Here is a 15,883-nt window from a genome sequence, read left to right on the forward strand (position 1 = left end):
TATTTTGTAAGCTTTCTAAGAGCAAAGTCCTGATAAAATGCAGTTCTTTGATGGATTGCAGTCTTTATATCTCTCTTCTAAACTTGTACCGAAAAAGACTCTGACACTAGCATTATTTGCCTCTACAAATCATGCTTGTTCCATCAATAACTTTGTTTCAATCTTGTTTAAATATGTATGAAAACTCTTTTTCTGTCTCTTTCTCAGGTAGTAGGTTGGTATTATGGACCTAATGTTGGTTGGCATAAACATATTCAGTGAGATGCAATACACAAATAAAATGCATACTCAACTATATATGACATGTTGGCTTTACAATAAAATCTTTATTTAGTAATTACAGGTTACAACACAGCAACAGCGAAAACATCACAGTACACAGAACATTCTAAATATTTTTTTTGTCAAGCAATAAAAGAGGACAAAACACAAGGCCCAAAACAGAAGTTAATGAAACATTTTGAATATTTTAGTTATCTAAAAAGCATTTTAAATCAAGTCTAGAAACATGACTGCAACAAATGATAAGGCACTTCAACTTAAAAATGTGCATTCTTGTAGCCTTAAAATTTTAAGTTGTTTGATATACTGCACTAAATGTGTAGATATCTAGTCGTTAAATTAGTCTTTTCAGCTATATAGTCTTTCATTAAAAAATACTTCTCATGTTATCTATATTTTACAGTTTTAAATGTTATTTTCTTATATCGACTTATCCAACTGTTTGGATAATGCACATCTAAGGATGGTCACCTTGTCTGATTTGTTTTAGGAACAGATTTCACTCAAATATGTTAAAAAAGTACAGTGTTATTTGCTTACTTTGAAAACAATTGTAATCAAATTAATTGTGATCAAATGACCAAATATTTCAACTTATAATTTTAAGTCACAAGATAAAAACTCAGGCTTGTAAGTTCTAAAGCTAAAAAGTAGCAATTGTTGTGACAAATACATGTATGTACAATGAGCCTGTGAAATTCACTTAATTACACAATGAACAATGAATTACCTGAATATATTATACAGTTCTCAAAGGAGGGGAAACAATAAAAGAGCTACTTTGCAACGATCATTTTAAGAGACCTACACACAAAATAACAAAAGGAAAAAGGAAGGTAGAGAACACTAATAATCAACCAGTACAAAAGGCAAAAGATGAAAAGTTTGCAAACTGTGATTGTCAGACAGCACAGACACATACTCATGATGCCAGATATTTTAGTTTTACATGTGCTTGTAAGGCCCATATCTTATCATGGGTCCCCCGTGCGTATCAATTGGCTTAGTCTCCTTTTCTCTGTGGCACCATTTGCGGAGCCTCACCGTTGCACCGTGACTGCTGCTCCTCCTGCTGCGCTGCAGGCTGCAAGGATTGTGCGGGGTTGGTTGCAGTCTGTGTGTCAGAGGCCTTTTCTTTAAGAGCAGCAGCTTTAAGGGCGGCTGCCATGCTGAGGCCACCACCGGCTGGAGGAGCAGGACCACCTCCGGGTGTGTTGGCGTCGGCTGCTGCCCCTGCTGCCCCTCCTGCGGGCCCCGAATCAGTCTGATCAGGCCCTCGAAGACGTTTCATCAGGGTAGTTACCCTTACAGCTTTCTGTGAGACAAATATTTCACCATAAAACTTACAGAATTTCATTCAAATCTGCAAAGCATTTGTGTTTTTCATGAAGTAACTCTCAAATATGATAATTGTGCAAATGCATGCAGGAGGTGCAGCATCAAATAACTCCAAGGCTAACCTAAACACTGTGGATGAGATATTAGACTATTTAAATTACATATTCTAGGATAGGATACTCCATTAAATCTGCAGTTATTTATTAGGAAATGTTCTCACATTGATGTCCTAAGTAAGCATCTGCCTCTAAAAATGAATATGCATGAACACAAAAAAGAAAGGTTGAATATTTATTAAATATGTGAGCGATTCTACCTTCCACTTTGCTTTGGCAAAGTTCTTCTCGATTTGGGCACAAACTCCATCTTTGATGTTCTTGTCGGAGGCAGCATTTCCAGAAATCCTAAAATAGTCAACAAAAGGACAACAACTTTCAGCACTAGCAGTACTTAAAAAAACTTCATAATTCAAACTGTTATACAGAATGATCTAGAAGTGGTTTGCTGCAATTTAAGAACAATGATTTCTATGTCAGCAGTTTTTATTTCCAAAGAGTTGCAACATTACAAACCAGCACCAGGGGGCATCAGAGGAAAACTCACATCTGGAGTTGGTCAAAGGACACAGAGGACACCTTGTACCAGCAGGGCTTCCATCGCGAAGGGAAATGTAATCCATTTCAATCAACCAAGACAGACCGTTTCAAGCGAGAATGGTTGTATTGTGCATCAGGCAGTTAAATAGGGCTATGGCATTTTTGTCTGCACCTCAACAGATGTATTAAATTTTCCTGTGATGATATGAGATGTGACCACCATTTAGATCTCAGGGAGCCCAATTTAAACCTTAAATCATTTACATCTTCTACATGAGTACAAAGCTGAATATCTTTCTCTGGATGCTTCACATTGTTTTGTTTTTTTTTACTATAAAAAGGTGTGTTTGACTTATTTCCTTTTTTACCATTCATGGGCTATAGCTTCCTGTGCAGTCAATCGCTGGTCTTGGTCGACATCCATCAAAGATGCTACCAAGGTTTTGGCTGTAAAACACAAAAAAACACAAGAAAATAAGGTTTCTATTTGATTTGTATCACTAAAACTCTGTCTTTTGATATGTTGTGATACGGAGACTGAAATAACTTAGAATATGACTATATATTACCAGAATCAGAAATGTCATCCCAGTAAGGAGAATCAAATTCATAGTCCCCAGACAAAATCTTTAGAAACAGGTTCTTGTCACGGCTATCTGGGTCTTCTTCATCAGAATCGTCATAGAAAGGAGGGTTCCCTGATAAACTTTGAAGAAATGCATAGCATAAATTTTAGAAGGAAATCAGATAATGAATTTAATGCACTTAAAAGTACATAATTTAGCCCTTACAGTATATACATGATGACGCCGATGGCCCAGCAGTCCACTGGTCGACCGTATCTCTGCCTTCCAACCACTTCAGGTGCTGCAGTTGGAGCAAAGCTAACGTCTCATACTTATTTTTTTTTAAATGTCATGATTTGTTTTGTTTAAATTACAGCTATAAATTCAGATCAGATGACATGCCACTCACCAAGATATTCTGGAGTCCCACACGGGTCTTTAATTAGTCCATTTTCCAGTTTTGCCAACTGAAAGTCGCTGATAACAATTTTGGAGTGCTTCAAACGGTTATAGTACACCAAATTCTCCAGCTGCATTAACAGAGTATAACCAAGCAACAAAGGATTCATTGTAGTTTATTGATCTCTGTTGGTTGAGAACTTTTCATCTGCTGGGAGGTGAAATGCTTCTTTATGTTCACTAGGTGTCAGTAGTAGACCTACCTTCAGGTTTCTGTGGACAATCTTCAGAGAGTGCAGGTAAGCGACGGCCTCCAGAACCTGCCTCATTACGTTGCTGGTGTCCCTTTCTGAATAATAGCCTTGATCCAAAATCCAATCAAAGACCTCCCTTCCGGTAGCACTGATGAGATGACGACAGGTCTGCGTTAAAAAGCATTGAATTGTGTCGTGTTGTTTAATAATGAAAGGCCCCCCACAAAGAACTCACAGCTCCAGAAAAATGAAGTACTCTTTCTTAGTTTCAAATGCATCAACCAGCTGGAGGATGTTGTGATGTTTAACCCTTTAAATAAAAGAATAGAGTTAGGAGTAGAGTTCACTGAGTGACGTAACAAGACAACCACAATACAAGCTTCAACTTACTTTTAAGGTAGCTAGTTAAATACAAGGACTGCTGGAAATCAGAGAATAACCTGCTGACATCTAGTGCAGCTGTATTCATGTCATAACTGATTTCCAGATTCTAGATCTTATTTATTGTTCTTTATTCAGCTGTAGTGATATAAATACATCTATTTAAGAGTTGGCATTTGAAGTTTTACAATGAATTTAGGTCTGATTTATGAATACAGTAAAAAGAAAATATGTAAATTGACCAACAGAATATAAAGTTAGATATTTTTAGTGAATTATATTTGGACTTTTGTCCATCGTCTGTCTTCTACAGCATATCTGTGATGGTATGTGTCTCGATGCATATGTTTTAGCTGAGGTTAGATTGGGTAAGCTCTGTGTTAATGCTCACTTACATCTTCAAGATTATTATCTCATTCTTTGCAGCTTTCCTCACTTTCCTTCCATCCTTTTTGTTAAACTTTTTACATGTATACATTTTCAAGGTATTCCTGTCCTTTGCTCGGAATATCTCACAAAATTCCTCCCTGTAAAAAAAAAAAAAAAAAAAAGAGACAACAGTGCAACCATTTGGCGAATTTTGAGTTGAATTATCACAGGACAACAAATATGTGAGAATTTACAACCCCAAAAAAACATGTACTCACGACTTAACAACTTGTCCGAGGTCATATTTGTCAGTCACCTCCGTGGGACTGTTGTAATCCTTCTTCTCTCCGAGTGTGAGACAACCAAACGGCATGGCAGCTTGTGCCCTTCAGCCAAGGAGAGTCCTGCCACAGCGCAACACCTCAAGATTACAGTGGAAAATAAAGTTTAATTTCAACAAATCTCTTCACAGAAAGGTCTGCAGTAATCTACTGTGATAATGTGTTAATGACTGTGGGAAAACAAAGCAAGAAAGGAATGCACAACGATGCATTCCGACAAAAAGGAAAAAATCTGTCTGTTTGTGGTTTTAATTGTTTTTTTTTTCATAGTTTTGCATTTGAGAATACTGTAGGTGAGCATAATTGGGCATGCAAAGCTAATAATTTCACATTACAACTGGGGCTACAAAACATTTCAATGACTTATTTCAATAATGTAGCTTTCTGCAGGGAGCTTCAGCTTGTTTCTCTCAGGTTCTGCGATGAGTCGATGCTGTACTGCAGCAGGAGCTGCCACAACATTCATTCCTCTCCTTTATAACAATAAACTAAAACTGAAATAAAAGTGCAACTTTTGCCTATCTGTGTTTTTTTTATATATATATTCATGAAAGATTTATGCAAAGTACTGTTATATGTCCAGCCCTGGGGGATGTACAGTTTTGTAGCAAGGTGTTACAACAAAATTATTTAATATCTGAGATGTGTATAAAACTTAACATAAGCAAAAATGTTTCTTTCATTTATTCATATTAAGTATGATTTAAATTATTCATACCACTGGCAGTTTTAGATTTAAAATCATTTTTCTTCATCTAAAAAGTTTCTTTCAGATAGAGAAGAGAGGCATATCTCAAAACATGTTAACACAATGTAAAAGGATATCAAGTTTAAAAAAAACATGGTATTCAGAAAATTATGGTTCATTGATAATCATTTCAAAAAGCTTTCTTAGAATTAAAGTAAAAACTATTTCTCATAATTTCTGATCTTTTTGTATGTTTTCACTTTGACAATGCACCTTTGAGGATGAGCTGAAGATAATCTTAATCTTTAGCTCCCTCTATAAATTATCTATTTGTTTATGTCGGACCTCTGGCTAGGCCTCATGTTTGAAGTCAGGACAAATATACCTGTAAAATCAAAAGATAGCAAACTAACTATACCTTTCATAGCAATGTTCATATACAAAAACAACAAAAAACGTGTATGCTATTTCTACATAAAAAGTTCCAAGACGTAATGCATTTGAGGAAAAATTCCAAACTAAATTTTAAATTCTTAAACATTTCTTTAATATGTTTTTCCTTCCACTACTAATGTCTAAAAATCTATAACAAATGACCAAATCAAAGCTTAGGACAAGATCACAGTCATAAATAATATGATGCAAAATGGCCTCACTAGAATAACAACTTGCTCTGTTACTATCAAAGCAACTTGCTTGTTTAAGGAAATTACTTCACAAAATACCGTAAACAAAACACATCATGTTTCTCAATTATATCTCACATTTTCACATTTCAAGAGCTATCAAAGATCACAGCTGAAACCTCCCTCGAGCACAGACCTGAAAATGAAGAGGAAATTCTAATCACATGAAAGTTAATAAATATTTGGACATAATATGGAGTGACAGTGGCACCGCTAAAACTGGACATTTGTCCAAAATGGATAAAAAGACAAGACAGTAATTGGTAAATGGAGAGCAGCACAGTGGCAACAGCAACACTGAAGTAGCTGCAGAAATGAATGTGAAGTCCTGTCTGAGTTTTACAGTGTGATATGATGCACATGAAATGCAGTGGAAATTTGTGGAGCATTTTCTTGACTGATACCTTCATGCAAAATTGTTTAGATCCTTTTGTACATTTTGCAAGCAATATCTTTACCACAAGAGAACGTGAACATCTATTTCAAATTTATTAAATTCACAATAATTGGTGGTCAGTAGGAACTCAAAAAGTCAGAAAGCTGAAAATGTTGTTTAAATGAGCTGTTATTTTAAACAAACACACACCAATGAAAATAAGTATTTAGTTAAGATTTTATCATCTCACTTTTATAGTTAAATCCAATTTAGAGTGAAATCAAGACTTTTACTCCAGAGTGACTGATGTTGCTGTAGCTGCAATTCAGAAATGCTACAAAGTTTCAGAGCTACCAAATAAACATTACTGCTCACATGGATGACTTGTATGTAAAAATGGCTTATTTTTTTGGCAGGCCTTACAATAAAAGTGGAAGCTTGTGCAGAAGAGTGGGAGTACAAAGATTCTGACTGTCTGCAGCCTCAGTCAAGACAAGAGGCAAATATTTCTCTCAGCTATTGTGTCCGGAAGCTTAAAACAAAGAAACTAGAACATGAACGTGACCTGAAAATAAAAACTGGAAGCACATCTTAAAAGATAGCCTGTCCTTCTATTAATCTTTAAATACATTTCACCTTAGGGCAAAGGGCAAAACTTTTCTTTAATTTAAAGTAAATTTTGTAGTTACTGTTTTCACATTTTTGATCTAGTGGCGAAAAAAAGATCCAAAATGTCACTTGATCGATGACAGAATAATCAACATGTCTTGCTTCATCTAAACACAGAGTATATACTTCTACTATGTTAGCATGTGGTTATTAATTAAGATTTCTAAATACAAATACTTTAAACTAGAAACTAAACCTTAAAGTCTCATTCTGATAATGAACTTTTGGACCTTTAATTTGATGAAGTGGACATTAGTTTTAGAATTAACAGTTCATGGAGGCAAATTAAAACTATTTTTTGTTATTTCTCTTAAGCCACAGAAGCAACATTAGCAGATGTCATGAAGTAATAAAAAGACACAAGACGTCTTTAGAAAAAACATCTGGTTAGTATGACAGTCTGTACAATGTTTTGTTTAGTGACTCATGCTTCAGGTTTTGAAAGGCCGCGAACCGAAGCATCCTTTAAGGGATTTATTGTAAGATAAAAAAGTTTCACTCGAAGTTATGAATTTATCACATTCTAAAATTATTCCATAGAGTCTATACAAATATACATAAATGATCACATCTTTTCATTTATTTATTGCTGACTTCATAACAGAGTATCAACCCTTAAAAATATCTAATTGTCCCCTGTTGTGATATCTGTTTGTGCAATTCATATAACTTTGAAGGACTCATAAATCTTACCTAAATAATTTAAAAGTGCCTAGCTTTGTTGCCATCCTTTTGTAGACAGTAAACCTTTGTACGTGTGGTAAAAGTAAAGTCTGGGTAATTATTTTTAGGACGTAAGCTACTGTGAAGAAGATTAAATCAAACAGTTTATGTCTCTACTGCTGCACTCTGGTTACTATATGTAATAAAAAGTAAAAACACTTATTATTTAAATCATGTTTATGAACAGATAGGCATCCAGTTGGAGTAGCCTAAGGGATTTTGTCTCTTCTATCCCATTAGTTTTCCATTCTCAAATCCATTCCAGACAATAGTGTTTGCTCAAGGCTAGTTTTATTCCAGACGTATGCACAAATAGCAGAGGACTGAGAAGTACTGATACAAAGAGGCCATCTCTCAATGCAGAGCTCTACCTCTCATTTTTTTATTCTTCGATCTTCTCATTCAAAATGCAAGACACTTCAGTATGGCCCGTTTTTGTCCTAACGGAGGGAACTCTGAGTTCCGTATCAGACTGCAGCTGAAGCACAGGCTTAAGAGAAATATGACAGATGGATCATATCTTTTCATCCACCAAATTTCAATAACTATACTGTACTGCTTTCAGAAGTACTACTTACTGAAGGAGAGCCACATCTGAAACACAATATATGCAAAGATATAGACAGTTTTTCTTTTCCTTGTACATAAAGCACCTAAGAAACAGAACAAAGTTCAGCCAGAGTCTTAGAAAACAACTTTAATATCATGTCTAATGGGCCTTTTTGGAAGATTTGAACTGCCTCCGTCTTTTACCTCTCCATATCACCCAAAAACCGCCTCAGAGACAAACAATAGTCCAAACAGTGAGCAGAATTAAAGCCCAGCGCTGCTGTGAGACCATTTATTGCAATCATCAGACGCTCACTGATTCACAGCTCCTCACACCTTTTCCCGGAAGCTTGACTCAGTCAGTAGCACTGCGCAGCAAACACCACACGGCACAGAAAAGTCAGGCAGGATTTTCTGAACATTTTGTCTTTTTTCTCATAAAAGCAATTTTGGAGATTAAAGGCTGTTCTACATAAAAGGACACAAAGGTGCCGACTGCTGCTGAATCAGAGTTATTTTATCTTCAGCTTTTCAGAGATCTGAGTGATAAAGTCGTCTTTAATGGGAGCATCAATGCTGCTTCAAATTAATACCACTCACCATTGAGATAGCTCAAATGTGAACGCTAATTGGAGTTAATGAAAACAGTAGAGTCGCTCTTTTGGATTTGTAGATTGTATTGTTTCATTTTTGACTTTTTAAGAAACATCCTTATTTTTTAAGTTTCTCTTTAATGATGCAGCCAATGCAGTCGCCCCGGTGGGTTATAGAATTAGAGGGGGAAAAAATTACTATAAATGAAATTGGGATGAAAAAAAAATTCATCCTACAGTCTCACAATGGTAAAAGGCCATGTACGTATAGTTTGTCCTCCATTTGTCAAATGGAAGACAGTAGCACCTTTTGTGATACTGTACAAAAAAAAGTTTTCATTTGCATGCCCCTTAATTTTTTTTTCTGCTTGTGTAAATTGTTTTAATATCATGTGATCAATATGTAGCCTTCCATTCTTTTTTTTCTTCCTGTGTTGCTACAAATACTGAAAAAAAAAATTAAAGATGAAACTGGGAAGAGCCAGAAGAAACTTCCTTTTTAATGGACAGACTGAAGTCCATCTGTAGCAGAGTGGAGACGCAGCGTTCTGTTCTTTAAACATGCCGCAGCTTTTCAAACTACAAGAACAGCCTCCAAAAGCCCGGTTCCACATAAGACGGATCATCAACATTCGCTTACATATCTGTATGAAGACATATATATGTCTTCCTGTGTTGCTGCAAATAATGAGAATATATATATATATATATATATATATATATATATATATATATATATATATATATATATATATATATATATATATATATATATATATATATATATATATATATATATATATATATATATATATATATATATATATATATATATATATATATAATCAACCTTGTTTAAAGGATGTGCTCTTTGTTTGTTGTTGAGTCTGGTTTGTTGGTCTGCTGAGAGTTGTGACTGGTTGGGTTGATGCTATATGCTGAATGTTGTTTTTGTTGTTGTTAGTGTTTACTATAAATGATAAAAATCTACAAAATAAAACCTTAAAAAGTAAATGGCCTCACTGTCTGCTGATGAGATATTACCATACACGAGTGATTTAGGGAGAAAAAAAAAATCAAGGCCCTGATCCTTAAGCAATATTATCTTAAATATATGAAGGTCTGACTCTACTTTACAAAAAAAGAGTTTATAGTCTTTTTATTTTTTGAAAGAATAAAATCAGACTGCATTCAGATTGTTTTAGACTTCTCTGAGACTACCAGTGAATTCCCAGCCCCCTTTTTTGTGCTGCATGTTTAGGAGGTCAATGACTAAAACCATTTTGAATCTAATTGACTGCCTTGTTCCCCTGTTCTTAAAATGTTTTCTTTAGTAATAATCAAATTTTACCTAAGACATAAAATGTATCTGTTCAAATAGGTAAAAATTTTTTGTTTCAATATAACTCATGCTTTACCAGAAGCCTTGCGAGTCACATGATAAAGTAAATTTCCAAACAATCTTCTTGTTTTTATTATTCATTTTCTATTTTACTCTCTTTTTAAACTTTTTATTACATTTCTTGCATTTTTGAATTTATTTTTCTTATTTTTCTTAATCTTAACTCAAAAAAATACAAATTGAGCTCTCAATATTTCAAATCTTGAGAGATTTGTGTCAGTTTGACAGACACACATTTCATTTAGAATTTATTTTTAAATATATTTTCACTGCATATAAAAAAATATATAGTTTGGAAAAATTAAGGTATGGGGAAAGTTTGACAGACAGTCTTTTCTTACATAATAGGAAAGAAAAATTGAATTGATGTCAGTTTAATGTCTTACTGCTGACTTTATTTAGAAACTGTTTATCTTGTTTTTATTAGAAAATGGCTGAGAAGTAAAAAACTGTACCTCATGCAACTTTGACTTCCAAAAATATGCTGTTTGTTTTTCATGCTGCTATTTTGGGCTTGGATTGTTGGTCGAAGCGACACGAGACAGTGGCAGCAGGCCAGAGCTTCAGATTTTGGCAACAACTGAGGCTCTTCAAAGGAAACTGCGTGGTGACATGGGGGCAGATGGTGGTGATGATTTTTGAGCCAATTCTTATGGCCGCTAATGCTTTATTTAAATGCCTCATTAGTGATGCGTGCCTGCATGCAAAAAAGAAGTGCACCTATCTGCATCTCTGATTTTACATCGGGAAATAAGGTTGATGACTTTAGACCGCTGTAAAACAGTCAGGAGAAATAATGGTGCAAAGACCAACTAACCAAAGCTGTACATGTTTGGGGATTTATGACCCCTGCAGGAGGAACGTGCAATCTCCACACATAAAGACCTTCTTGTCAGAATGCGACAACTTCCAACCCCCAAGCCATCGTTTCTAAGAACATTATGTCGGAAAATTAACAAGGACAAATGAATAATTCTTGCTTTTTTTTCAACCAAAAAAAGTCAGAGATGTTGATAAAATTTTGATCAGCATGAATCAGCCTCCCTTTGTGCCTGTTTTTGATTTGCTCTGCATTGACTCCGCCATTCATCTCTTTCTCATGCATCACTGGCTCATCTGACCAGTTTCTTCTGATGTTGTTTTGTTGCCATGGTTTCCAAGTGCTACAGTATGCACCAAGGTACTGTCTGTGCAGAACAGCTCTGTGTGTTCTCACTGCCGTCACTGGCCAAGACTCCTGCCACTTTATGTGACTGGTACAGAGCTGGAATTCAGACTAGAGTCTAAAAATTGACTTGATATGAGCCAAGCTCATAATATTGCAGATTATTACCATGTTAAACTGATAGGCAAAAATGTTTGCCTTTTCTTTAATTTGTCACCCATAAGTAAAAAATTAGTAAAGTCCAACAAAACATAGGTTTCAGTTTAGTGCAAAGCAAATAACCTACCAAAGGTCACAGCTGTGTTATAATCATCACTATAATCAGTCTCTTCAATGATGAGGCTTTCAGTTTCTCTTGATAAGCCATTGCCAGTTTAGTAGAGAAGAGTAAACAGATTCCAATAAGGAAATAAAGCCATGTGTGTGGCATTTGAAGGGCTAAATTAACCTAACATAAGGAGAGAAGCAAACAAAATGTTGCTTGCTGTAAAACCGTGAAAGAGGTGTATGGAAATACTCATGACATAGAAGGAACAAAATTTCCACACTTGTCATTTCTGCATACACGTGAGTTGGTTTTAGCACTGCAGCACAACCGACTGCAGCAGAAAGTTAGAAAAGTATCTTTGGGGATGACGGTGCCCACAGAGGCCTTCTGCTACCCATAAACAGAGGCTTAAATCCACTACCAGGCCATCACAGGTTCGAGTCCCGGCCTGTTGACCTTTGCTAAATGTCTTCCTCTTCTCACACAACCCACTTTCCAGTCAAATAAAGGCCACTAGAGTAAAAACAGTATCTGTTCAAAGCTGTGATTAGTCTTTTCTAAGTATGCAACTTGGTTTATTATATTGGTATTTTGCATGCAGCAACCAGCTACTCAGGCTATCCTTGTAGTTTATGTTGAGTACTTCTAGTTTTGTTAGTAAGGATATTGATTTAACATTACCTGTTAGTATCCATTATAATAAAAGTTTCTGCAGTAATAAGTGATTGACATTGACTTTGTGAGAAAAAGCGTGTGTAAGACAAGGCATAATCAGTTAACTTGAGTCAGTCTTCAGAGCAACCTTCTACTGATGTTCATCTTACTTATCTGGAGGACACCTTGTCTTGCTCGACTAATGGTGTAGCATTTCTTTCAGTATTTAAAAAATCTTATGGCTCTACTTTGTTAACGTTTTAAACACATTGCATTTATGAATCACAACGAACTAGAGTCTGCATGAATCCTGACCTCCTGAAATGAATTGAAATGAATGAAAATGAATTAAGTCACTACTTCAATCCTCCCCGAGCCAGCAGGGGGCCAAGGAGCCCTTGAATTCTCAGACTGAATCTAAAAATGACAGGTTTTATTTACAACAGGAAAAGTAGTTGACTTCCAATCTAAAAACAGGGCTTCCAATTCCAGCTTCCTCCTGTCATGTGCCTACTAACCTGTGTAGTATTGTATGAAAGTTTGTGTGTGACTGCGTGAATGAGGTGCTACTGTAACGTGACCAGTGCTTTTCTTGTCATTAAGGCTAGAAAAGCACTATATAATTCAGACCATTTGCAAACCATCTACTCAAAAAAAATTACAAATGTGTTACACTTGTCCTTTGTGACCCCTTTTATTCAACACAGTCTGTTTACAAAGTGCCTCTCCAATGCACTTTACTAATCAGAGATCTAATTCAAATTCAAAAGCACAAAATCTAATCAGTTCATTTATACACAGAGACTCAAATACAATACAGATGCACACTTCCTAATTCTGACCTATTATTATTATTATTAATAATAATAATAATAATAATAATAATAATAATAATAATAATAATAATAATAATAATAATAATAATAATAATAATAATAATAAAAAAATCCTGCCACATTCAGTTTATAGAACCAACTGGTAAAGCGTTAACTATCTAAGAAAACCCAGCTGACTGCATCGAGTTATTAACTTAGCAGCAATCTCTCCTGCAGAGCAAATATGCGGCAACAGTGGAACGGAGCGACTCCCTTCGGATGTCAAGTACAACCAAGCTTAGTATGATGTAAGTATTAAAATGCTTTAGGACTAAACACAAGTGCTAGATAAAATACATTCATAGAAGTAACCCCATACACTCAGTTTATTTACAGCTGTTGATATAAGAGATGTTTCATATTGATACTAGTGATGATGCAGACTGATAGGTGTTGATCTTAGGGACTCATTTTCTGAGGTTTTCCCTCCTCTTCGCAGTCCTGCTACCCAGCACCACCTACAACTATCTTTTGGCATTTAATTAAAAATGCCCTACATATTTGTCAACATATGTGACTTATTAAGAAATATATTCACTTTGATGTATTTAAATTGTATTTAGATTTTTAAACATTCTATTACTAGTATCATTTTTTTATACTGTATAGTTGTCACAAAGAACAGACATATTATGCATATAAATGGTCAAACATTCTTGAAGTGAGCATTAAACTATTTATGCTAATGTTAAAATGTCTAAATCAAGAAATTGTTGCCCCTTGTCACTAACAGTAATCATCAAGGATGCAACTTAATAAGTCAGAACACTTCAAATCTGATATAATGGTGTTTATTGTCCCATTAAAAGTATCTTAAATGAGAAAATATGCACATTTGTGGTTGTATTGAAAGTCAGCTTCATTCCCAACCACAGCCTTAAAAGTATGATGAAAACTAAGAGTAGAGAAGAATAGGATTCAATTAAACTGGAATGGGCCTCAATTCAAACTCTCCTTTGGGCCCCAAACAACAGTGAGCTTTGTTAGTAACTGACTCTTGAATCTCACTCAAAAGACTATTGCTGAACCGTACCATTTACTGTATAGCTCAGCAAAGGACTGAAATCCATTAACATCGTATCACATTATACTTCCACTTTTTTCTATTAAAGACACACTGATATTCTCACATGTATGTAGCAGGGCTGCATGTATACCTTCATTTCTAAAACAAAAAAACAAAAACAAAAACAAAAAAAACAACCCTGCAGTATCTTCCTCCAACTGGTAAACAGTGTTCTGACATGTCCACTCACTCTATCAGCCTCTTTCAGAAGAGCAGGAAGAGATATCTAAAGAGTCCTTTTTTTTAATAAGTGGGAATAGCTGCTTCACTGTGAAAACGATGACAAGTGATGACAAGAAGACAAGGACACTGTGTGACTGTGAGTGTGTTAAACTTATGAAGTGCTGCAAGTGTAAGAACTCTAACAACACTTTCATCAAGTCTACATGACCTGCTGGTATCAAGCTTGTAAACAGAGTTTATAGGGGAAGCAGATGTAAATAATAATAATAATAATAATAATAATAATAATAATAATAATAATAATAATAATAATAATAATAATATTAAAATATACTTTTTTTATCTGGAAAAAGATGGATTCACATAACCTGCAGCTGAAGTAGATTGGCAGATAAAACATTCGCCTCTCCATATGTTTACCTGCTCAGACTGCCTGGACCTAAGCTTCTAAGAAACAACTAAAGTCCACCCAAATATGTTATTGCCAAAGTTTTATAAACAAAACACGCACGCTACCCTCCTGAGATTTGATCAAAACCTGTTTCTGAATAAATTATTCCCAGATATTCAGCACTTATGCTTAATTCTTTCCAATGTAATCAGTCTTTTTTTTTTTTTTTTTTTTTTTGCTTTTTTGTGTGATTAGATTACAAAAAAAATCTAATGTTTTCACTTACCTTCAATGACTGGTTCCAATTTGCGATACCGCCCCTCGTCTGCTCAGATAACGCTTTTTTTTTGTTGCGCTTTTACTTTTCTTTGATCCTCGCTGATGTTACAGGCGGCGTGCAGTCGGACAAATGTTAAGATCCTCAAGCATTTCCAACAAGTCAGCTTAACCACGGGAGTATTACGTCTGATGGTGAGAGCGGAGCTGAGATGATGCAGGGGGAGGAGGAGTTGTGCGTGCGACGCACGTTGCACCGCTTTAATGTTTGATTGCGCGGATACAGCACTGCATCAAATCTCCAACATCATTTTTTTTGTGTGTGTGTGTGTGTGTGTGCAGATTCGGTGATGACCAAATAAAGGTATTTTACGCACAGTAACTCCTCTGGAACTTGCACAAGACAACTTCTCTTGTAAATAAAAGCGTGTTTGTGCTCAACTGTAGCTTCATTTGATCCAAAAGTAGAACAAATCACGGATATTCATAGAGAGCAAAATGAAGCAGCAATGTCTCAAAACTAATGTCTGCTTCTGCCATAGAGACTCTTATGATGGTTTGGAGAAACAAGTAATCAAGGTATTTACCAAATTTGCGTTTTGTCTCAGTAATAAAATTCCAAAAGTGAAGCACAGAAAGGTTCATTACACCTGGATATTTTAAGGGTTTATATCTGCAAACCTTATAAGTATGAATAACTGCTAAAAAAAAATAACAAAAAAACACAAATTTGGTGTCTGCAAAATTCAGAATGTAACAAAATAGAAGATTTTAGACACAGAGAGGTTGGCCT

General features: G+C 35.2%; 1 protein-coding gene across 2 annotated transcripts; it reads right to left on the minus strand.

Moving 5' to 3' along the window:
* Positions 1 to 299: 299 nt before the first annotated feature.
* On the minus strand, positions 300 to 15,347 carry LOC103464536 (caM kinase-like vesicle-associated protein). Of its 2 annotated transcripts, none has more exons than XM_008408707.3 (11): positions 15,101 to 15,347; positions 4,464 to 4,589; positions 4,212 to 4,343; positions 3,671 to 3,745; positions 3,445 to 3,583; positions 3,192 to 3,312; positions 3,008 to 3,083; positions 2,786 to 2,922; positions 2,585 to 2,663; positions 1,937 to 2,024; positions 300 to 1,597 (listed from the first exon to the last, which is right to left on the minus strand). In XM_008408707.3, the coding sequence occupies exons 2-11, from the start codon at positions 4,556 to 4,558 to the stop codon at positions 1,286 to 1,288; spliced, it is 1,254 nt and encodes a 417-aa protein (XP_008406929.1). In that variant the 5' UTR covers positions 4,559 to 4,589; positions 15,101 to 15,347; the 3' UTR covers positions 300 to 1,285. The 2 variants fall into 2 exon arrangements, with proteins under 2 accessions (XP_008406929.1, XP_008406928.1); XM_008408706.3 differs by having other exon boundaries at positions 4,464 to 4,606; positions 15,101 to 15,346.
* Positions 15,348 to 15,883: the final 536 nt, after the last annotated feature.

The sequence above is a fragment of the Poecilia reticulata genome, chromosome 5 (genome assembly GCF_904066995.2).
Source record: "Poecilia reticulata chromosome 5, P_reticulata-male-v2, whole genome shotgun sequence".
Taxonomy (NCBI): Eukaryota; Metazoa; Chordata; class Actinopteri; order Cyprinodontiformes; family Poeciliidae; genus Poecilia; species Poecilia reticulata.